At 38.2% G+C, this 24,565-nt stretch overlaps 1 protein-coding gene across 7 annotated transcripts in view; it reads right to left on the bottom strand.

Annotated features, from left to right (window-relative positions):
* Positions 1–24,565, bottom strand: part of R3hdm1 (R3H domain containing 1) — a 160,024-nt gene that overhangs the window by 26,397 nt on the left and 109,062 nt on the right. For all 7 annotated transcript variants that reach the window (XM_013030827.1, XM_013030823.1, XM_013030821.1 and 4 more), the window contains 2 exons: positions 14,636–14,790; positions 11,072–11,223 (listed from right to left, as the gene is read on the bottom strand). In XM_013030827.1, the coding sequence (XP_012886281.1) occupies positions 11,072–11,223; positions 14,636–14,790 (307 nt within the window). The remainder of the gene's footprint in view (positions 1–11,071; positions 11,224–14,635; positions 14,791–24,565) is intronic.

Raw genomic sequence — 24,565 nt, 5'->3', positions numbered from 1 at the left:
AATCAACTTACAAAGGTACTAAGGTCACTGTAATTAACATCAGTTTCCCGCCCCCCCCCCCCCAAACAGTTCAAGAACAGCCACTTGGGAGTATGATATTGTCACTCAAATTGCTGCAAACTGCTTCTATAGGATAACTGATGAATGATATTGTAAAATACCATTTTACAGCAAATTTATATAATATGCATCTTCTTCCTCATTCTATGATAACTCATAGTCAGAAATTTCCTATACCTCAAGTAATTCATTTCTTCATTCGTACTGGGTTTTAGAATCAAATCATGCCCACCCAGCTTTATTGGTTGGGATTGGGTCTTAATGTTTTTGCCTTGGCTAGCCTCAAACCATGAACCCTGGGCTGGGGAATGTGGCTTAGTGGTAGAGTGCTTTGCCTAGTATGTATGAGGCCCTGGGTTCAATTCCTCAGTACCACATAAACTGAAAAAGCTGGAAGTGGTGCTGTGGCTCAAATGGTAGAGTGCTAACCTTGAACAAAAGAAGTTCAGAGACAGCCCCAGGACTGGCAAAAAAAACAAACTAAAAACCAACCAACCTCTGCCTCATGAAAAACTGGAATTTCACATGTGAGGCCCTGTGGCCAACCTGAGAGTCTGGTATTTGGGTAAAGTCTGCAGCTTCTTATCCCCTCACAGTTTAGAGAAATAGAAATACTAACTGATCTGCTGCAGCCAAAATCATAGGGATTACTCATTGTACCATGCAGACAACTTTAATCTTGGCATGAACAGGATGCATGTTTCTCATCCTATTCCTAAACTCAGGGAGAGATACATGATCTTCCACTTTGTTCAGTCTCCCTTGGGTCCTTCAGCCTTAGCTTCTAAAGTGGTGATTCCATGCTAGAGGTTAAGCAGACTTCAGGTTGTGGTCTCCTCACCTGACACCAAGTGCTGAGTTCCCAAAGAAGATATCATTGAGCAAAGTTTTCCCTTGCTCTCCTTTCCAGCTCCAAACCCAAGCCCAGAGAGTTGCTTAGGGAAGAAACAATTACAATAGGACCAATTCTCTTCTCAAATAAACTGCCTTCATTTACAACAGGGAGTGGAGAAGTTCATGTCTAAGAGCTCAGAAGAACAGCTGGGATGGTGGTGAAGACAATGAAAAGTAGATTCAGGATTTGGGTTAAATGATAAGCCCCACTTTGTTTGTTTCTGTGTGTGTGTGTGTGTGCTGGTACTGACATTTGAACTTTTTTTTTGTCAGTCGTGGGGCCTGAACTCTGGGAGTGGGTGCTGTCCCTCAGCTTTTCAGCTCAAGGCTCTACCACTTGAGCCACAGCGCCAACTACCGGCCTTTTCTGTTTATGTGGTGCGGAGGAATGGAACCCAGGGCCTCATATATGCAAGGCAAGCACTCTACCACTGAGCCACTTTCCCAGCCGGAATTTTCAAGGCTAGTGCATAACCACTTGAGTCACAGCTCCACTTTTGGCTTTTTCGGTACTTAATTGGAGTTAAGAGTCTCACAGACTTTCCTGCTTGATCTAGCTTCAGACTGAGATCTGAGGATCTAAGTTCTGAGATCTGAGGGTCAAGGTTCTAAGTAGCTAGGATTATAGGCTTGATTATAGGCCATATGTAGAAAACTAAAATTGGATTCTTGTTTGTTACCATGAACCAACGTCAAAGTGGATCAAAGATTTCAAAGTTAGACCTGAAACGACTGCAAGATTGAGTACGAGAAAGAGAATTTATAGGCATAGGCAGGAAATTTGTAAAAAGCCCCAGGGGCACAGCAAATAGGAGAGTGATTTGACAAATGGGATTATATCAAATATACAAGTTGCTCAAGAAACTAACCCCTCTCCAAATGAATAATCAATATATGGGGAAAAGGAAGTAAATGGAGATTTCACAGAAGAAGTAAGAATGGCCAATAAACACAAGGAAATGCTCATTACCCATGGCTAAAGGTAATGCAAGGAAGTGACCACTGTAGCTCAAAGTAGTAGAATGCTAGCCTTGAGGGCTAAAGCTGAGGGGCAGCACTCAGGTCCTGAGTCCAAGCCCCATGACTGACCAAAAAGAAAAAGGAATGTAAATCAAAACATTGAGCATCATGGCCTGGGAAGGTGGCTCAGTGGTATAGCGCTTGCCTTTCATGCATGAGGCCCTGGGTTCGATTCCTCAGCACCACATAAGCAAAAAGAAAAAAGCCTTTCATGCATGAGGCCCTGGGTTCGATTCCTCAGCACCACATAAGCAAAAAGAAAAAAGCCGGAAGTGGTGCTGTGGCTCAAGTGGTAGAGCGCTAGCCTTGAGCTGAAGAGCTGAGGGACAGCGCCCATGCCCAGGGTCAGGCCCCACGACCAGACCCCCCCCCAAAAAAACATTGAGAATCCATTTTATCCCAGTAATTCTCACCCCAACATTGAGAATTCTAACCATAACAAATGCCAAAAAAGATATGGGGAAAAAGGAACTCTATTGTACTGTTGGTGGGAATGTAACTATCCCTCTGGAAGATCGTTTAAAGATTTCTCAAACAATACTAAACATATCCAAGAGAAACAGAAACAGCCATCCTACTTTTGGGCATCTACGCAGAACAAGACAGGATGAAATAAAGACACTTGCACAACCATGTTCATTGCTGTACTATTCACAATAGCTAAGTTATGGAAGAAGCCTGCCTTATAATAGATGAGTGGATCAAGAAAATGTGTATCTATACACAATGGAATTTTACTCAGAAAGAATATGTCATTTGCAGGGATACGGATGGACCTAGAAGAAATCATCTTAAGCGAGGTAAACCACACTCAGAGAGACAAGTGGCACATATTTTATCTCATATGTGGAAGCTATTTCTAAAATATAACTAAATGTGATAACCTATCCAGGGCTTTATGTATTAACACACAACGGATATATGAAGGGTATACAAAGGGGAAAAATACAAATGTGTAACTCCTTTGAACGTCTAAAGTACTATTTATCAAAACAAATTCCAAGAAATAGAAACATGTTTTGTTCTTTCTTTTTCCTGGGGGTTCATTTCGATAAATATTATTTTATATAATCAGAGGTGAAACAGTGCTTTTCAAGATGTTTTCATTTTTCTTTTAATTTGTTTGGTATTGTTTTTCTTCTTTAGGAGGGATGGGCAAAAGGGGAACATAGGAATGGAATGAAGAAGAGTGAGCAAATGCAGTAATGGTATTCAATATGTACTATGTTAAAAAAGTGAAATGGCCAGGTGCTGGTGGCTCATTCTTGTACTCTTAGCTACTCAGGAGGCTGGGATCTGAGGGTCAAGGTTCAGAGACAGTGCAGGGAGGAAAGTCTGTGAGACACTTATCTCCAAGTAAACACCAAAAAACTGGAAGTGGTATTGTGGTTCAAAGTGATAGGGCACTAACTTGGAGAAAAAAGCTCAGGGACAGGGCCCAGGTCCTAAGTTCAAGTCCTACAACCTAACCATGTCACTTGTGGGTAGGGATGGGAGGGGGGGTGATGGGAGAGAGGGAAATAGTCTGACTTATGAAACTGTAACCCTTTGTACAACTACTGAAAACAACAACAACCAAAAAAAACCCCATTTGATGTCTGTGGTATCTAAAGGGAGCTTCTTAAACTTAACATTATTTAACAGACATTGCTGTGTGGCAATTAATAATGTTTAAATGTCTCTATGTATAGAACTGCTATATTCTTATTCCTCTCAGTGGTTAAGGTTGCTTTATTTCTCATCTTGGATGTTGCTGAGATTGAATATTGCTCTATGTGATAAGTTAATAAGTTAATAATCTCCATGAATTATTTTTTATTTTTATTTTATTTTAGTTGATCGTGGGGCTTGAACTCGGGGCCTCATCATTGTCCCTGAGCTCTTCTGTTCAACACTAGCACGGGGACTTTGCTGCCAGGGCTGGCTTTGAACTGTGATCCTCAGATTTCAGCCTCCTGAGTAGCTAGGATTACAGGAGTGAGCCACAAGTGCTTGGCTTCCATGAATTATTTACTTGTACAATTTTACCACTGTCATCCTAGAATATACATAAATCATAAAAATATTTTATAGAAGCTTTTATCAAGTCTACTTGCCAAGATATATTTTGCTGCTTTTCATTGGTTAGTTAATTGTAATTACAATAGATCTTTACAATGTTTTTTAAAATTTTTATTGTTATTATAGAGGTGAAGTACAGAGGGGTTTTATTTATAAAAGTCAGTTAATGAGTACAGTTTTTTTTGGTTGGTCACGGGGCTTGAATTCTGGGCTTGGGCGCTGTCCCTGAGCTCTTCAGCACAAGGCTAGTGCTCTACCACTTTGAGCCATAGTGCTATTTGAAGTTTTCTGGTGGTTAACTGGAGATGAGAGTCTCACAGACTTTTCAACCAGCCTCCTGAATAGCTAGGATTACAGGAGTGAGCCACCAGTGCCTAGTGATGAGTACATTTCTTTTTGGACATTGTCAGAACTTCCCTTACTCTCCCAGTTTTCCCTTCCCATCCCCATCCACAAATTTAGGGTTCGTTGTTGTATTTGTTTACTCTTTGTCCCTCCATTTCTGTGCCCCCCAATTCTCCTTAAGAAAGATAAACAAGACAAAAAGAAATGAAAACAAAAACAGCAATGAAGAAAATAACTCCTGTTTCCATTTCCTCGAGTTCATTTCCATAAATATTATTTTGTATGATCAGATGCATATAGGCATGCTACTCTGGTGTTCCTAAGAATATCCTTCTGTGGTCTCACTGTATGTGAATGCCTAGAATCCTGTACACTTTATCATGTTCCTGTGTATATTAGATCTAGCTTTTGCATATTAGAGAAAACAAGTTTGTCTCTCTGAGCTTGGCTTATCTCACTAAACATGATTGATCTTTAAATTTTATTTTTTTGTTTATTGCCAGTCCTGGGGCTTGAACTCAAGGCTTGGGCATTGTCCCTGAGCTTCTTTTGCTCAAGGCTAGCACTCTACCAGTTGAGCCACAGCATGACTTCTAGCTTTTTCTGTTTATGTGGTACTGAGGAATCAAAGCCATGGCTTCATGCATGCAAGGCAAGTAGTACCACTAAGCCATATTCCAAACCTGATTTTTACATTTTTAAACAAGTTCAAAATAGTTATCTACTCTTTGATAATGTACTTTGTAAAAGCCTATCAGACTTTTATAAACTTTTCATTATGTCTCTCCACTGACTAGTATATCTCTTCCTTTATATTCTGCGTTATCTCACTATCCATGAATTCTCTGCACTCTTATCTAAGGCAACTGTTGCGATTTGTGTAGTAGATCTGCTCTCCCAACTCTAACTCTATGGAAAGTAGTAGCAAATCACTCTCTACTATGTCTTTTTCTTCACAATACAAACTTAAGGTCCTTGCTTGCTTGCTTGCTTCCTTCCCCAACCCTCCCCCCTCCCTTCCATTTTGTTAATTGTGGGGCTTGACTCAAGGCCTGAGTACTGTCTCTGCAGTCTTTTTGCTCAACACTAGCACTCTGTCACTCTGAGCCACAGCTCCACTTCGGTTTTCTGGTGGTTAATGGGAGAAAACAGTCTCACAGGGACTTTTCTGCCTGGCCTGACTTCAACTGAAATCCTCAGATCTCAGCTTCCTGAGTAATTAGGATTATAGTCATGAACCACTGGTGGTACCCAACTAAGACTTTTCTTTTTCTTTTTTTGTTGGTCATGGAGCTTGAACTCTGGGCCTGGGCTCTGTCCCTGAGCTCTTCAGCTCAAGGCGAGTGCTCTATCACTTGAGCACACTGCTACTTCTGGTTTTCTGTTGGTTTATTGGAGATAAGTTGCATGGACTTTTCTGCCCAGGCTGGCTTTGAACCGCAATCCTCAGGTCTCAGGTTCCTAAGTAGCTAGGATTTCAGGTGTGAGCCACTGGTGCACAGTCAAGGCTTTTCTTTCAATTAAAAAAATGCTGCTTCTTCCAGCCCAGGCAAGAAAGTCCATGAGACTCTTATCTCCAGAAAATCTCCAGACTCTTAATCACCAGAAAACCAGAAGTGCCATTGTGGCTTGTAGCTAGCCTTGAGTGAAAAAGTTCAGGGAGAGTGCCCAGGCCCTGAGTACAAGCCCCATGACTGACAAAAAAAAAAAAAAAAGCTGCCTTTTAACCTCATTTTCAGTAATTATTATTATTATTTTTGCCAGTCTTGGTGCTTGACCTCAGGGCCTAGGTGCTGTCCCTGAGCTTCTTTTGCTCAAGGCTAGCCATCTATCATGAGAACCACAGCTCCACTTCGTGCCTTTTCTGTTTATGTGGTCCTGAGGAATGGAAACCAGGGCTTCATGCATGTAAGCAAGTACTTTACCACTAAGCCTCATTCTCAGTCCTCAAGAGACTTTTATCTCCAATAACTAACAAAAAGCTGAGGCTTGTGTGGTAAGCACTAGTTTAGAGTAAGAAAGCTCAGAGACAGCCCTAGGACTAGCACAAACAAAACAAAACAAAATCCAAATTTTGTATGGAGGCATAAAATACACAGAATAGCTAAAGCAATTTCGAATAAAGGGTGTAACACTAGAGACATCACAATACTAGATTTTAAATTGTACTACAGAGCCTTAAAAACAAGAATGGAATGGTGCTGGCACAAAAACAGATCCCAAAATTGGGCACCTGTAGCTTGTGCCTGTAATCTTGGCTATGCAAGAGGTTGAGATCTGAGGATCATGGTTCAAAGCTATCCTGAGCAGAACAGTCCATGAGACTTTTATCTCCGATTAGCCAGTAAAAAGTCAAAAGTGGAGTTTTGCTTTCAGTGGTAAAACTCCAGATGGAACAAGAATTGATAAATGAGACTACATATATCAAATTAAAGTTTCTACACAGCAAAATAAAGTTATCACAGTTGATGGAAAACCCTAGTCAGCTATTTGATGGATAAAAAAATTAATGTCCAGGGGGCTAGAAATGTGGCTTAGTGGTACAGTGCTTGCTTCAATACCACATAAACAGAAAAAGCCGGATGTGGTGCTGTGGTTCACATGGTAGAGTGCTCGCCTTGAGCAAAAGACTCTCAGGGACAGTGCCCAGGCCCTTAGTTCAAGCCTCGGGACTGGCAAAAACAACAACAAAATTAATATCTAAAATATACAAAGCTAAAAAACATTAAAATGGCAAGAAAATAAATAATCTAAAAAGATGGGCAAAAGAACTAACAGTTCTCTCAAGAAGAAATAGAAATAGTTACTATACAGGGGCTGGGAAGGTGGCTCAGTGGTAGAGCGCTTGCCTTGCATGCATGAGGCCCTGGGTTCGATTCCTCAGCACCACATATGCAAAAAGAAAAAAGCCGGAAGTGGTGCTGTAGCTCAAGTGGTAGAGCGCTAGCCTTGAGCTGAAGAACTGAAGGACAGCGCCCAGGCCCAGAGTTCAGGCCCCACGACTGGACCGCCCCCCCCCCCCAAGAAAAGAAATAGTTACTACACAAATGAAGAAATGCTGAGATCTGAGGATTGTAGTTCCAAGCCAGCATAGGCAGAAAAGGCCATGAGACTGTTATCTTCAATTAACCACCAAAAAGCCAGAAGTGGAGCTGTTGCTCAAGTACCATGGTAGACCACTATCCTTGGGCAAAAATATTCAGACAGTGCCTGGTGCTGAGTTCAAGCCTCAGGATTAACACACACCCACACCCACACCCATACTCACACCCTCTCTCTCTCTCTCTCTGACTCAGAATTGAGCCACACAGACATTCCTGCCCCGGCTGGCTTTGAAGCTCAATCCTCAGATCTCAGCCTCCTAGGTAGCTAGGATTACAGGTATGAGCCACTGGCAACCATCTCTTTCTCTTTCTCCCTCCCTCCTTCTCACCCCCTCCATTCTTCTCTTTCTCTCCCTCCCTGCTTCCTTCCTTCCTTCTTTCCTTTCTCTCTCTTTTCCTTCCTTCCTCTCTCCCTTCCTTCCTTCCTTTTTCTTCCTTCCTTCCTACCTTTCCCCCCTCCCTTCCTTCCACTTGTCAGTCATGGGGTTTAAACTAAGGGCCTGGACACTGTCCTTGATTTCTTTTTGCTCAAGGTTAGTGTTCTACCACTTTGAGCCACAGCTCCATTTCTGGTTTTGAGTAGTTAATTTGAGATAAGAGTGTTTTTCATGGGGACTTCTTTGCCTGGGCTGGCTTCAAATTTTGATCCTTAGATCTTAGCCTCCTGAGTAGCTACGACTATAGCTGTGAGCTACCAGTGCCAGCTGAGAAAAATATTTCTTTATCCAAATGTTCACAACATAATTAAGGGAAAAAGTGTAAGATAACATGTATTTAATAAAAACCTATCACTCAATTCCTATACTTGAATTTATTCAAGTATTATATGGCAAGAAAGCCAATGTGACAATGCAGACTAGCTAGTAAATGCTGGCTATGTGAGGGTGGGATGAAGTGAGGCAGGATGATGGGCTTGCCTTTTAAATATTTTATATTCACAGACATCAATAGTATTCACTTGTGATTATAAAACTAGAAAAACACTTAAAAGTATACTCTATAGAAACAAAATAAAATTAAAGTCAATAATTACATGCACATATCTGCATACATATATACACATGTGTACATACATACATACACTACCCTTTGTGGCTAAGAACTGTGTTTAGTTTGGATTTACTAAGCTACTGTTTTGGGACAGGCTTATTCTAGCTGGGTATCCAAGCCAATATCTGCTTTTCATGTAAGTATATACTAGAATAACTAAGATAAAATATAACTTATATAAACTACACAATCTAGATATATAAAGGAATGGCACCAATTTATTAACTTTTAGATGACAGGCAGACTAATAAAAAGCCATAACTGAACTTTAGGCAAGGGCCTAATAAATTTGAAATATAATAGTGAGTTGTCTATAGTCACCAGAAGAAAAAAAAATTCCTATGAATATATTTTAAAAATTGTTTATTACAGTTTTTTCTACCCAGTGTCCTTCATTAATTCTGTACAGACATGACTTACTGCCAAATAACTTGCCCATAATGTACCTGGATACAAGTTTGACAGAATACAGAACACCCATTTCCTGCTTCATGTACAACTCACTTCATTTCTCACATTGGTAATCTAAAATTAGAATAAATCAATGCCAGTTTGTCATATACAGATCGATTGCTATTATAGTACAACACACAGCTAGCTTATTTCAAAGTATATCTGCCTCACGTAGGTCACATTCCTAATCTTGAATGGTTCCAGATAAGATTCAAGATAGTTGTTAGGGAATCTCACTTGTCTTAATTGCTGTGCTCTAGTCCATTTTTCAGACCATAATAAGTGTGTACATATTTATTTTCTTTTCAAGAAAAAGTCCAAGGTCTAAAACTATGGTTCTTTCCAAATCACAATCATCAGCAACCCCTTGGACCAGCTTTTGGATTTAGTCATCATTCAAAAACAAGACTGACTAAAGAGAAGGGTATAAAACTGTGTTCTCATTTCCAGTCACACTCTTTCAGAGTTGACTTCTCAAAAGTCAAGCATGTGAGATATATTTAAAACTTTTTCAATTTGATCTTCTAAAGGAATCAGTATTTGGATCTCTTAAATTGGTATTTTGTGTGTGCTATATGCTGGTCTAAGGCCTGAACTCAAGGCCTCAAGTTTTTATCGCATTTGTTTGCCCCCAGTTGGTGCTCTTTTTATTTGAACCATGCTTCCAGTCTGAGATATTTTTTGTTTAAATGGATTTGACAAATAAAACAAATGGAAAGTTGTAAAACCTAAGCCATTTTACATGTTTTTTTTTTTAATAGGTTTGATTTGATCTTCTTCTATTATGAAAGCCTCCTTTCAGCATAAAGGACTACAGAAGTAATTTAGGAATACAAGAATCTTCTGGTTTATAATGAGTTACTAGATCAAGTAGTATACACCTATTTCTCTTAGTTTCTGCCCTATCTAGAATGATTATTTCAGTAATTTTCTCTGAAAAATGAAAGATTACACATTGGTTAAAAAGCAAGTAATTTAGAAATTTTCTCACCCTTCACTTCACTTATTTTAGCAGTGAATTATGCATCTAATAGATATTTTAGAAAGTAAGTTGGCATTTTAGATCCAAACATATGAAAAACCAGACTCAGAGTATGTTCTAGAATTTAAACTTATGTAACAGCAAATAGAATTTAAACTCACATACCAAATGGCCAAGTTTAATCAAGGACACATTTCTGTTTTCACTGTGTAGCAGATCTACCTCAAAAGAGCTGGGCATCAATGTAATATAAAACTCCAAAATGCTTGCAAGACATAGCTAACTTGGCCATTTAAAAATCCTAAGGAGGGCTGAGAATGTGGCTTAGTGATAGAGTGCTTGCCTAACATGCATGAAGCCCTGGGCTCCATTCTTCAGTAACACATAAACAGAAAAGTGGTAGAGGGCTAGCAAAAAAAAAAAAAAAGAAAAAAGAAAAAAGAAAAAAATCCTAGCATCCTTAATCATACATAGAACTTTTCTTCTCTCCTTACTGATTAAAAGAAAGAACGTTTCAGAATAAGGTTTTTTCCTTTCTTTCTTTTTTGGCCAGTTGTGGGGCTTGAACTCAGGGCCTGGGCACTGCCCCTGAGCTTCTTTTTGCTCAAGGCTAACACTCTACCACTTGAGCCATGGTGTGCCACTTCTGGCTTTTTCTGTGTATGTGGTACTGAGGAATCAAACCCAGGGCTTCATGCATAGTAGGCAAGCACTCTACCACTAAGCCATATTCCCAGCCCCAGAATAAGATATTTTGTTGCTAAGGTTATATAGAGGAAATAAAACCTTTTCCAACTTCTCAAAAACGCTTAAATGAATGCTTCAAACCCAAAGACCTATGGTAAATCAATCACTAATAGGAGACTGGTCTAATTTTTAGGCACAAGAGAGATTGAATCTTTTTTAGTTCATTATGATGATTAGTTTATATAGATTTTGTTTATTTTTTTAAGAAAAAGTAATTATATCAAACCTTTTCCTTTCTACACAGAATACAGTCAGTAATTTAGTCAATCATAGACCTTTTGTTAACTTTAAAACTAGCAATAAGACCATAATCCCAATGAAAAGCTAGATCATTAGGTTTATGAGATACACTCACCTTAAATTATTTTGTTGGCCAGGTGGAATGACACTGTAGTAAACTGGCATTCCTGTTGTAGGCATAGATCCTTGATTAGACTGACTAGGGAACACAACAGGCTGTTGATAAGTCTGATGGGCAATTCCTTGAGAACCTTGAGGCAGTGAAACCTAAAATTTAAAAGAAAATTTAAAAAGGAAAAGGTCTTCTCAAACTTGCAAATGTTAATATTTCCGGCCTCCATAAACTTCTGTGTATGTATGTGTGTGAGGGGTAGGGTGGGAGGTGTTTGTGTTTATGTGTGGGTATGCCAGTTCTGGGGCTTGAACTTAGGGCCTGGTACCTGTCTTTGGGCTTGTTTTCCCCTCAAGGCTAGAGTTCTACCATACATGACCAAAGCTCTATTTTCAGGTTTTTGATAGTTAATTGGAAGTAGGAGCCTTATGGACCTTCCTGTTCAAGCTGGCTTCAAAGCATGATCCTCTGAACTCAACCTTCTAAGATTTGAGCCAGGATTACAGGTGTGAGCCACTGGTGCCCAGTTCCTCCACAAACTTTTAAAGTATGAGCAGTTAGGAATAAACTAATCATTGCCTTTTTTTTTTTTTTTGAAAATGTCACCTTAGTACCACCACTACACCCTCTATGGCCTTGAGCCAGCTATTGTTTTTGGCAGGTCCTTGTATATTAAGCTAAATAGAGTAGATTTTGAACATTATGTCTTGTTCCTAATATGTATATATATAATTTATTCTTAAAAAGAAGCTTTCCAACAAATGGGGCAATGTCATTTGTTCTGATGGAAGCACAGAATTCCATTGTGTATATATACCACATTTTCTTGATCCACTCATCTACTGAGGGGCATCTGGGTTGGTTCCATATCCTAGCTATGGTAAATATGCTGCAATAAACATAGTTGTGCTGGTAGTTTTAGTGTGGTCTTGTTTGTGAACATTTGGGTAAATGCCCCAAAGTGGGATTGCTGGGTCATAGGGGAGCTCTATGTGGAGTATTTTGAGAAACCTCCATACTACTTTCCAAAGTGGTTGAACAAGTTTACATTCCCACCAACAGAAATGTAAAGACTTGGAAAAAATTATATTAAGTGAAGTAAGCCAGGCCCAAAGAAACATAGGTCCCATGGTTTCCCTTCTTTGCAATAACTAGTATATGTCTGAGTCAAGCAGAAAAGGTCAGTTAAGTTGATGTTAGGGAAATGAACCCTAAGATATGTATTCAAATGTTTTTTTTCTTTCATGCGATTGTTTCTAACACATTTATAAGATTATTTCTTTGTTGCTTTGTATGTCCCTCCTCCGCGGTATAACCCCTGCTTTCACTGTATTTTATGTTGTTATAATTTGTGGAGGGGAAGGGAAAAAAACAAATCGTTTAAATAGGGATACAGGTGGACCCATTGCAACAATGAGACAGACATACAAGTCCTTATGTCGAAAAGGAACTTTACAACTTTGGTGGGGGTGGAGGGAGGATGGGATGGGAAGGGGAAACGAAGAGGCTACAATGCTTGATAAGAAAAGTACTCATTATCTTGCCCATGTAATTGTAACCCCTCTGTACAGTATTTTCACAATAAAAAAAAAAGAAGCTTTCCACATAAAGTTGACCATATGAATTGGAAAGAAATTCAGTTTACTTTAGGCAGAGCTAGGTATGACTCAGGGGGAAATATATGGAATGAGAGTGAAAGCTTTGAGTTTCAATTACGTAAGAGATCAACTCTACTACTTTACTATCTATCTGACACTGGACAAATGACAACTGTTCTGAAGATCCTCAGTTCTTTATCTGAAATATTAGAAATTCAACAAAGAGGAGATGGTATTGCTTCTATTATGAGACAGCACAACTAAAGAATCTAGTACAGTAGGAATGGAATGTAAGCAGTTCTGTGGATTGATTTTTTTTTTTTGGTGCCAGTCCTGGGGTTTGAACTAAGGGCCTGGGCACTGTCTTTGAGCTTTTTTTGCTCAAGGCTAGCACTCCACCACTTGAACCCCAGAGCCATTTCTGGCTTTTTCTGTTTATGTGATACTGAGGAATCACCCAGGGCTTTATCCATGGTAGGCAAGCAGTCTACCACACTAAGCCACATTCCCAGCCCCTCAATTCTGTTTTCAATATATCTTCAAGAACCTTAGGGACATAATGGATCCTTCAAGTCTCTTGTTTCTAAAATAAAAATGCCTATTTTACAAATATGCTATTACACACTCTCTCTCTCCCCCCCCCTCCAGCTTTGGGGCTTGAACTCTGGTCCTGGGCGCTGTCCCCCTGCTCTTTAGCTCAAGGCTAGTGTTCTACCACTTGAGCTACAGTGCTATTTCTGGTTTTTCTGGTGGTTTATTGGAGGTAAGAGTCTCATGGACTTTCCTGTGTGAGCTGGCTTTGAACCGCGATCCTCAGAGTAGCTAGGATTACAGGCGTGAACCACTGGCGCCTGGCTCAATGCCATAATATTACAGATGGGTTACAACAAAATTTTGTTAAGATGACATAGTGGTGAGTTAACATTATTGAGTATTTACTGCCACGTATCATGGTTTCAGTGCTTAATGTGTACTGTCTCATTAAAGCATCCTAAAAACCCATGAAGGTACTTGGATCACCTGTTTTATTTACATTTTAGTGCCAATACTGGGGACTGAACTTAGGGCCTCACACTTTCACTTGGTGATATTGCTCACTTGAGCCACATCTCTGCTTCCTGCTTCCTGCTTTTTTTGTGGTTAATTAGCTAAGAGATTCATGAACTGGGATGCCTGGGGTGGCTTTAAATTTTGATCCTCAGATCTCAGCCTTTTCACTAGCTATGATTACAAGTACGAGTCATCAGTGCCCAACATGTTTAATGTGTGTGTGTGTATGTATATGTTAATCCTGGGGCTTGAACTTAGGGCTGAGGAAAGGGAGGCAAGATGGTGTTTAAAGCCAGTCTGGACTACATAAAGACTGTGTTTCAAAAAAATAAAACCCACCAGAGTATATGTGGTGGCATGGTTCAATTTTTTTTTTTTTTTGGGTCCAGTTGTGGGGCCTGAACTCTGGGCCTGGGCGCTGTCCCTCAGCTCTTCAGCTCAAGGCTAGCGCTCTACCTCTTGAGCCACAGTGCCACTTCCGACTTTATTCTTTTTGCTTATGTGGTGCTGGGGAATCGAACCCAGGGCCTCATGCATTGCAAGGCAAGCGCTCTACCACTGAGCCACCGGCATGGTTCAATTGTAAAGGGCCGGCCTATCAAGTGCAAGGCTCAGAGTTCAACACCAGTTCTGCCAAAAATCAACATACCAACTAAACACCCAAATCAACAAATGAACAGAAAAGATGCATTGTAGCTATAGTTTTTGTTTTTGTCTTTTTAAAGATAAGGTCTCACTATAATAGCACTAGCAGGTCTATAACTTCTGTAACTTGTTATGTAGACCAGGAAGGCCTTGAAGCCATGAACTTTCTAACTCATCATCCCTGGGACTACAAATGTGTGCCACCATTTTTGGTGTAGCTATTCATTTATCTGACCATATCTAACTGGATAGAGCAGGTTAAGACACAACATACCTGATATGATGGCACTGAAGGATAGGGGATGACTACTCCTTGAATCTGATTTCCAAGGCTGTTTGGTTGGCCTGAAACGAGGCTCTGACTCTGGGGTTGCTGTACTCCAACTATTCCTTGGTAAGTTTGCTGCTGGTTGGGCATTACTTGAAAACCTGTAATGGCAAAGTGAGTTAAATCCTGCTATAATTTAATTTCATCTAATATAATGGTTATTGTAAGCAAGTTCTCCTATGTTCTATAATAACAGAATTTTATTTAACGCAAATCTTAAAAACCTTCTACTATGTAACATTTAAAACATTTTCAACTGAGTCGTGGTGGCTCATGCTTGTAATCCTATCTACATAGGAAGCTGAATTCTAAGGATTGTGGTTCGAAATCAGTGCAGGCAGAGAAGTCTGTGACACTTATTTCTAATTACTCACCAAAAGAGCTGTAATTGGAGCTGTGGCTCAAGCAGTAGAGTGCTAGCCTTGAGCATGAAAGTTCAGGGACAGTGCTAGCCCCTGAGTTCAAGCTCAGGACTGAAGTGCATGCGTGTGTGCACATGCACACGTGCACACGCGCGCACACACACACACACACACACACACACTCACAAACACACAGAAAACCAAAACAATAAACATTTCCTATTAGGGAAAGCCAATATTCATCCTTACTGAGCTAAATACATTAGAATATAATTTCTGGTGGGCACTGCTGGCTCATGTCTATAATTCATGCTACCTAGGAGGTTAGAAGCCAGCTTGAGCAGAGAAATCTGTGAGACTCCATCTTCAAAATAGTAAAAAGCCAGGCTATACATAATGCTCAAGTGGTAGAGTGTCAGACAATCAAATGTGAGATTCTGACTTCAAACTTAGAACAAAAGCCTCACAAAGAACAATCTACAGATTACTTCTATAGTTGAGAAAATTTATAGGGCCACATACCTGGTTAACAGCAGACAACTACTATTCAGTTTGCATTCCAATTGTTTATGACAACTAATCTCTCTAGAGGACATGATTAGTGGGGCCCAGTATAAAAGAAAAAGATGTTCCTTTTCAGAAATAAACTAAGAATTTCAAATGCGCAAGAGCAGAACATAAAAATAAGCACAACAGTTCTGTATAAGTACAGAGGTTGTATGCCAGGGATTAAAATGAGTGTGTATGTATATATTGGGGAGTGGTAAAGTTTTAATAACATTTCTTTTTCTTAAAAATAATTATCAGTAATATAAGGAATGAATTCCTTATATTAGGAATGTGTCAAAGACAAAGCAAATTGATACTGAAAGACTATAAATTTTAGATTATTTTCTAATGGTATTACTAAAATCACTTGACAAATTATTAGGAATTAAGTAATCTAATTAATTTAGCCTCTAAGTTGAAGATAGTATTCACATTGTGTATGTGTGTGTGTCCTGGGGCTTGGGCATTGTCCCTATGCATATTTGGCTTAAGGCTAGTAGTGCTCTACCACTTAAGCCACAGCTCTCCTTCTGGCTTTTTGGTGGTTAATTGGAGATAAGAATCTAACAGACTTTCCTATCCAAGCTGGCTTCAAACCCTGATTCTCAGATTTCAGCCTCCTGAGGTAGCTAAGATTGCAGGGATAAGCTATCTGTGCCTGGCTAAGTATTGGTAATTTAAGGAGTAAGAAGATACAGGACACAAGCCAGGAATGAGTTCATGCTTGTAATCAAGCTACTCAAAAGGTTGAGGAAGGGCTGTGGTTCAAAGCTAGCTTGGGCAAAAAGTTCATGAGATTTTCATCTCAACTAAAAAAGCTAAGCATGTTAGTACAAAACTGTCATCCCAGCTTTGGATAGAAGTACATCTAGACTGGACAAAAAGTGAGACCACATCCCAATCAATAAACCAGGCATGGTGGATCACAAATATAATATGGGAGGTAAAGATAATAGGATTGTGGTGGTCTGAGGGCAGTCCTGGGCAAAACCATAAAACTCTATCTAAAAAATAAAGCATTAAAAATGCAGGAGGCATGGTTCACGTGGTATAGTGTCCCTTTTATATAGTGAACTTATTTTTGTAAATAAAAATAAGCTTTGAGTGGCAAACATTAACTGCATTTTGTTTCCTAATCTTGAATATCCCTTTATGTACACTGATGAGATCAAGTCTCATAAATTATTAACATTAAAAAAACCCCAAAGAGGGCTGGGATGTAGCTCAGTGGCAAAGCACTTAGCTAGCAAGTGCAACGTCCTGGGTTCGATCCCCAGTACCACAATAGAACAGACTAAAAAAACAAAAAAAAAAAAAAAAAAAACCCACCCAAAGACTTATGGTAACACCATTTACCTTCAAAGAACTGAAAAAAGATTTTTACAAAGATGAACTGAATTCTAGCCTTCACAATCTGCACAAATTTTGACTGGTAAAGATTGATTAAATTAGCCAAGTGCTGGTTGCTCACACCTGTAACCCTACTCAGAGGGTTGAGATCTGAGGATAGCTGTTCAAAGCCATCTGGGGCAGTTAAGTCCATGAAACTCTTATCTCCAATTAACAACCAAAAAGCTGGAAATGGAGCTGTGGTTCAGGTGGTCGAATGCTAGCCTTGATCAAAAAGCTCAGTGACGGATTCCAGGCCCTGAGTTTAAGCCCCAGGATCAGAACAAAAAAAAGACCAATAAATTATTCCCCTGAAATATTTTGTTATATCAATTCTTATTAATCTTTAAAGGGAGAGTTTAGAAACTACAAAGATACCTCAGATATTGATTACTGACAAAAGCATTACAGTAGTTGCTTAGAAACCTTACTGATTTTGCTCAAGGAATAAATAGTTGAATAAAATCTAGCACCCATTTTCTCTAAAATTATAAAAACAAAGTTTTTCTGACAACTAAGCAATATATTAACAAAGTTAAAAGTCCACAATGCTGAATTCTCTAACAGTAAAAGGTCTTGCAAAATGCTATTTCTATGAAAACAGTGCTAAATAGCCATGTCTTAAATGACATGTATCTAGTTCTTTACCTATGTAAGAAATTGATATGATTCGCTAAACCCTTTTCCTTTATGTACTTTCTATACATGAACTTAGAGGTTGATTAAAAAAAAAAGATAGAAGAAGAAACTTCTCAGTTTTCAATCTAAAAATTAACATTACTCTCAAAAGTTAGCTAATCAAAAGACAAATATACAAATTACAAGTGCACAGACATTTAGGAAAATAAAGGACAGGAATGGAAATGGAATGTGATGAAAAGACTGTTGAAAATGTCAGTTCACAACATACATACACACATAGCTTCTACTGCAGTGTCAGAATGTAGATTCAGCTCTGTATAGACTGGGAAAATGCTTTTTGATAATGGAATTGGCTGCTGAAGTACAGTCTTCTAATAAATACAACAAATTGTATATTTGGTAGAATTTACTGTTATAATCACACATTATATTTCCCTTGGTTGCACTCCCACAAGAAATTTCAAATTTTTGCATGCTACGTTTTTTGGTGGTATCTGGGATCAAGCAGCCTAACACTGAGGCAAATTTCCAGTTTATGTATTACACTTCAAGGTTACAGATTTTATTTTAAAAAATCAAATCAAAACCAAAAAATCCTGTCTGTAATCCTACCTACTGAGAAGGTTGAGATCTAAGAATTGTGGTTCAAAGCCAGCCTGGGCAGAAGACTCATATCTCCAATTCATCAGCAAAATGCTGGAAGTGAAGTTGTGGCTTAAGTGGTAGAGTGAAAAAGCTAAGGGATAGCACCTAGACCCTGCATTCAAGCCCCAGTACTGGCACAAAAACAAAGTAACAAAAAATACAAACAAAACCAAACAACTCTGTACTGGTCACAGACAGCTCGTGTATAGGCAGCTGAAGATTCTTATCTCCAAAATAATCAGCAAAAAGCAGGAATAAAGGTATGAATCAAGTGGTTGGAATGCCAGTTGAACAAGATGAGTAGTAGGAGGCTGATTTCAAACCTCAGTACAAGCAAAAACCCCATTTTGAAAATTATAAGGCTTTTTGTATGCAAATATGGTTCTGATTTTTTTAAACTTGCCTAAATTTACCCATGTGAGAGTTGTCTTAGAGATATTCTGCCTCAAATTCTCTCATGAAAACAAAGTCAGGCATACAAAGTTTTTAATATATTACTATAGAAACAATGTCACAGTGATTTAATACGGGGTCATTTGGATATGATACCACAAGATTTCCATTAGTGGATCTTCATTAATAATCCGTACTTAATTGCAATATATATATCCACACTAAAACTATCTGTATTTTTTTGAAAATGTGACAATGTAACACAAAGTCTAAAATAAATGACTTTAATGAACCTGGTCTTAGTTACAGAGGACACTGTACTTGCCAGCTGGGTTATATAGAAAGATGAGTATAATATAGTTCTGTTTTAAAAATTAGGATTCTTGCCAGGTGCCAGTGGCTCATGCCTGTAATCCTAGCTACTCAGGAGGCTGAGATCTGGGGATCACGATTCAAAGCCAGCAAGGAAAGTCCATGCGGTTCTCATCTCCAATTAACCACCAGAAAACTGGAAGTGGCGCTGTGGATCAGGTGGTAAAGTGCTCACCTGGAGCTGAAGAGCTGAGGGACAGTGCCCAGGCCCAGAGTTCAAGCCCCATGACCGATCAAAAAAAAAAAAATTAGGATTGTTAGTGTTTTAAATAGTTTTGAGAAAGAGGGACACATTAACTCTGATTGATATGAAGGTTGTAGCTTTTTGAATAAAGAAAAAGAGAACCTTACCAAAAAATGTAAAAAAATAATTTTGAGATGACATTGTCTAAAATGTACTCATGACTTATGTAACTGTAACCCCTCTGTATAACACCTTTATAATAATAAAACTAAAAAAATTAAAAATAAAGAACCACTGTAGCAGTAAAATTGCAAAAAAAAATTTTTGAAGACTAGGAAAGATGAGTGGCTGAACATGGTACATAAAGTGAAAAGCAGGACAGAAAAGAATATGTGTGGAGCACCAAAAATTGCACATGTGGAGTGGTTAAAAACTAGCAGGAGGTTCCAGATTTTAAAGGTTCCAAAGTAGAAAAAGCACTTAATTCCGAAGTTGAAGTAGCATATATATAGTGGGAGTATGTCCTTGAATAAATCTATTAAAAATAAGAAAGCCCGGTGATGGTGGCTCACTTCTGTAATACTAGTTACTCAAAGGCTGAGATCTGGGAATCACAGTTGTAAGCTAACCAAAAGAGTTAAGCCTGTGAGACATCTGTCTCCAATGAACCACCAAAAAGCCAGAAATGGAGGTTTGGCTCAAGTGGTAAAGTACCATCATTGAGAGTAAAAGGTAATGAGAGTGAGAGAGAGGCCCTGAATTCAAGCCCCAGTACCAATACGCTCTGTTTCCTAAGAAGCAATCTTGTGAATCCCTTCATAATTTTATTGCCTCATAACATATGCCTTAAAACTTAAAAAAACGTATTTTATTGTTATTACTAAGGAGTTGTCCCTTAAATTTTTTTATTGCAAATTCTTTCTGGTTTGTGTATACTTTTTTTTTTTTTTTTTTTGGTGGTAGGAGGAGTTAAACTCAAGAGCTTGGGCTTGCTAAGTAGATAGGCGTTCTACCATCATAGGCACGGTGTCAGTTCTACTATCACAGCCACGGTGTCAACTCTTTTTACGTAGGCTAGCCTGGACTGAGATCCTTCTATTTGTGCTTTCCCACATCATTTGGTTGATATACATCACTGTCCCCAGCCAGTGATTGATCCATGTCAACTACCTAGGAGACTGAGAGCTGGAACATGCCAGTTTGAAGCCAGCCCAGACAGAAAAGTCTGTGAGAGTCCAAGCTTAAAATAACCACCAAAAGGCAGAGCTGTGGCTCAAGTGATAGAGAACCAAGACAGTAGAAGGCCCTGAGTTCAAACCCTAATACCACTGCTAATTAAACAAATAAAAGGGAAACTTTAACAGAATCAAACCAGAATAATATATGCTTCTACATAAATTCAGAAGATTATTATGTGCTCACTGGATCAGAATTGCTAGTTTCTCACAGCTCATGTTTAGTGGTTTCTGATGGCAGAAGGTTAAGGTAACATTAGTTTCTAAGACTGAATATGACCATCTTTTTCACTAAAATGACAATTACATGTAGTACAGCACCTGTCTAGTAATCTTAAGATCTTATTCAGTTTTATTCCCAGCATCAAGGAAAATAAAAATAAAGTCAATTATGTGAGTAAAAAATTACAAGTCTAGAATTCACTAATAATTAATGAAATTTCTAGAAAACTATATAGCAGCTGAACTACAAGTTACATAATTAACCCAAAAGTAAGATAAGTAAGGTAAGGAAGAACATAAAAACTTTAAGTTCATATATGTTAATTTTGAGACTTATTTGAACATTTCTGAAACAACGTGGACATTAAAAAGCCTTAGGGGGCTCAACACAGTGGCTTATACTTGTAATCTCACCAACTCAGAAAGTGGCCCAACTGGGTAAGTTAGCAAGACTCTATCCTAAATATAATTAAAAGCAAAAAAGAGTTGAGCACATAGCCCAAATGGTAAGGAGTGCTTCCCTAGCAAACTGCAAGCTTTGAGTTCAAATCCAAGTTCCGACAAAACCAAAAACAAGTCAAAGCCAGGCACTGGTGGTTTATGCCTGTAATCCTAGGTACTTGGTTGAGATCTGAGGATCAAGGTTCAAAGTCAGCCCAGGCAGGAAAGTCCATGAGACTCTCATCTCCAATTAATCATCAGAAGTGGTACGGTGACTCAAAGGTAGAGCACTAGTCTTGAGCAAAAAGATCTCAAGGACAGTACCTAGACCCTGAATTCAAGCACTCCCACTAAAAAAAAGTCAAAAGAACCTTACTTGACCATAAAACATATTCATAGTAGAAAGTATCCAAATATACAAAAAAGAAATTTACTGAAAATATTACTTATGAAACAATCAAATTATACATTGTATAGCTACTTTCATATTACTTATAAAAATGAAGTCATATGTCATACTGTTTAAAAACCTTTTTTCGCTGGGAAGATGGCTCAGTGGTAGAGCGCTTGCCTTGCATGCAAGAGGCCCTGGGTTCGATTCCTCAGCACCACATAAACAAAAAAGAAAAAAGCCGGAAGTGGCACTGTGGCTCAAGTGGTAGAGTGCTAGCCTTGAGCTGAAGAGCTGAGGGACAGCGCCCAGGCCCAGAGTTCAGGCCCCACGACCGGACCCAAAAAAACCCAAAAAAACCTTTTTTCCATGTAAAAATTCTATAGCTGAACAAAGAACACTTCACAAAGCTATCTGAGGGAAATGTTCAAATAAATATTCTTGAAACATATTCAGCCTCAAGTTTATCAATGAATGGATGAGCAAAGAATTCAGTTGATTTATACTTCACTTTAAGGATTAAAGGCATAGGTAAAGAAGCCAAAAAGACTAAACTTTTAAATACAAACTATGCTAGCTTCATACATGTGGTATGGGATTAGGCCCAAATTTCTGATTATATAGTATTCACTTAGAATACTATATAATTGTCATTGTTTCAACAGCTATCACAGGTAATATTAATAGCCAATACTCATAACATTTATGAGGTTTCAGCCATTGAGTACTTTATATAGTTCATTTAGTATTCATATAATTCATTTAATATTTACAATCTCATGACATAGTTACAACTAATCCTCATTGTCAGATGAGGAAACAAAGGCACAAAAAGGTTCATACCTTGTTCAAGGTCACCAGCTGGTAAGTGTGTAGCTGTGAATTGCACACAGCAGTCTGATTTTAAGATTTACTTTCCCAGGGACAAATGTTGAAGTAGAAATAGTATTATAGCATTACTGAAACAAGCAGGACATGCTCAAATAAGCAGGATCTGGCCTTCTTCAATTTTCTGAAAATTTTGATTAATGAAGACTTTACTGTAGTATAGTAAACAAAACTAAGTTTCCAAACAGATTTAATTGAAGGAAAACAGAATCATTGTAAATAAGGATAAAGAATCAAGTACTTAGTTCAGATGGAAATTCTATGAACTTAAGGGCAAAAACCCAAAACAAACAAACAAAAAACCCAGGTGTAAAAAATTTATAAAAATCAGCCTATTTTCTCCTTGGGAAGAACTTTCCTTCAGTTGTTTTGCCCACTACTCCAAGATGTATGGTTTGTGATCTATGTATTTCAAAGTAATACTTCCTGTCTCATTATGATTATATATCAATGTATAAAGCAATTGGGAAGGGAAGGCTCAAATGATGATGTTCCACAGTTCTGTGTCTCTCAGACTTCATGTCAATCTCCAATGTTCCTTTTTGGGCTTTAGCTTTTCTGTGTTGTCTCAGAGGCTGCTTTTGCTCAAAATATATACTCTTGCCATATTCCAGAGTAGTTTAAAGAAGATTGTTTTAGAACATTTTTTACGGTTGTTGGCTGTCTTCTCCATAAAGCCAAGCTGTTGTGTCAAGAAATAAGACTTTACCTAGTTGGGCAATGCCAGCTTTATCCTGTATGCAAGGAGAGCTGTTCTGTTTCATATATTGTCTTCAAGTTCTGTGATGCAATGTTTTTTTTTTTTTTTCTGAGTAGCTTTTCAGTCATGTTTACTCTTGAGGCAGGAAAAACTACCAGTTTTGAACTATATTGAAGGAGCAAGCAGGGACTGAGGATCTTTCTAATACTGCTACAACTTAAAGAGCCACTTACTATTTCATGCTTTATATGACTGGCACCTGGAAGGACATTATGGCATTAGGACAGGAACCTGAACTGTTTTTCTACAAGTCATGATGATGTTGACTACTTATTCCAATAACTTTAACAACCAACCAACTCAGGACCTGGCTAACAAATATGTATTTTTGTATTATGCTCTCTTAAGAGCAGGGTATTATTATTAAAAATTATTGGACTGAGTTTCTCTAATGCAAGAAGACTGTAGGATCTAGGATGGTTAAATTTAATATGATCATAAGCAAAACTAAAATATTTAAATAGAACTCATAAAGACAAATATTGCCCAATGATCTCATTCTATTTCAATCACAGATATGAATCTTACTATTATTTATGTGGCAAAAATCATAAATAACTTCATATCAACACAAAATAAATTAATTATAAGCAATGCCTCACTTTATGTGAATCTGCCTAATTTATATGGTCAAAGCAAATTTTTTTTCTTTTGCTGAAAAATTCCTTTGAACTTTTGCTTAAGTGAAGCAGTTTCAGACTACTGAAATGAGTGACCAATGTAAGAGAAGTAGCCCTGTAGTTCAGGTCCCTTATCTGATTATTTATACAAAAGGAAGAGGGTTACATAGTTCTGATTAAGTTTCAAAAGTATAGTCTGAAGACTGCCAAGTATGAGAAAAAAATCCAATGATCTGGAAGAGAGGGAGAAGGTTGAGGATTAGGAAAGAGAAATAGATTCCTAGAGAATGAAAAGTACCATTTTAGGTTTAAAAAGTGCCACAAGAGTATTTCCAATATCAACAATAATCTATATATTACAAACTTGGTTACAGGTAAATTATTCTTTCTTCATTAAAAGGTACATTTTAGCATATCAATATTAAAAAGAATACTGTATTAAAAAAGATGTTTTAGTGATACCTTTAATGTTTTATCTGGAAGTTAGAGGCTATCCTTTATAGAAATATATATTAACTTTGCAGGCAAACAATTACTTTGAAAAGCAAGTAATGCCAACAATAAGTAAGTGATTACAAACAAAATTAATACCCAGATCTCAATATAGATGTTTTAATGAACATTACCATTCTTCTTTGTTAAAAAGACTGCACTGTTGCAATATTATCCCATTTCTACTTTCAGAGGAAAGCACAATCATTTCTTCAAGATCAGAGAACCAGGACAATATAAATTGATAGTTCAGACACTTCCCTGGAGGGTTCCAAAGAATATTCTATGTTT

This window comes from Dipodomys ordii, unplaced genomic scaffold (genome assembly GCF_000151885.1).
Source record: "Dipodomys ordii isolate 6190 unplaced genomic scaffold, Dord_2.0 Scaffold133, whole genome shotgun sequence".
NCBI lineage: Eukaryota > Metazoa > Chordata > Mammalia > Rodentia > Heteromyidae > Dipodomys > Dipodomys ordii.
The sequence above is the reverse complement of the archived record's forward strand: the minus strand, read 5'-3'. Positions and strand labels throughout refer to the sequence as shown.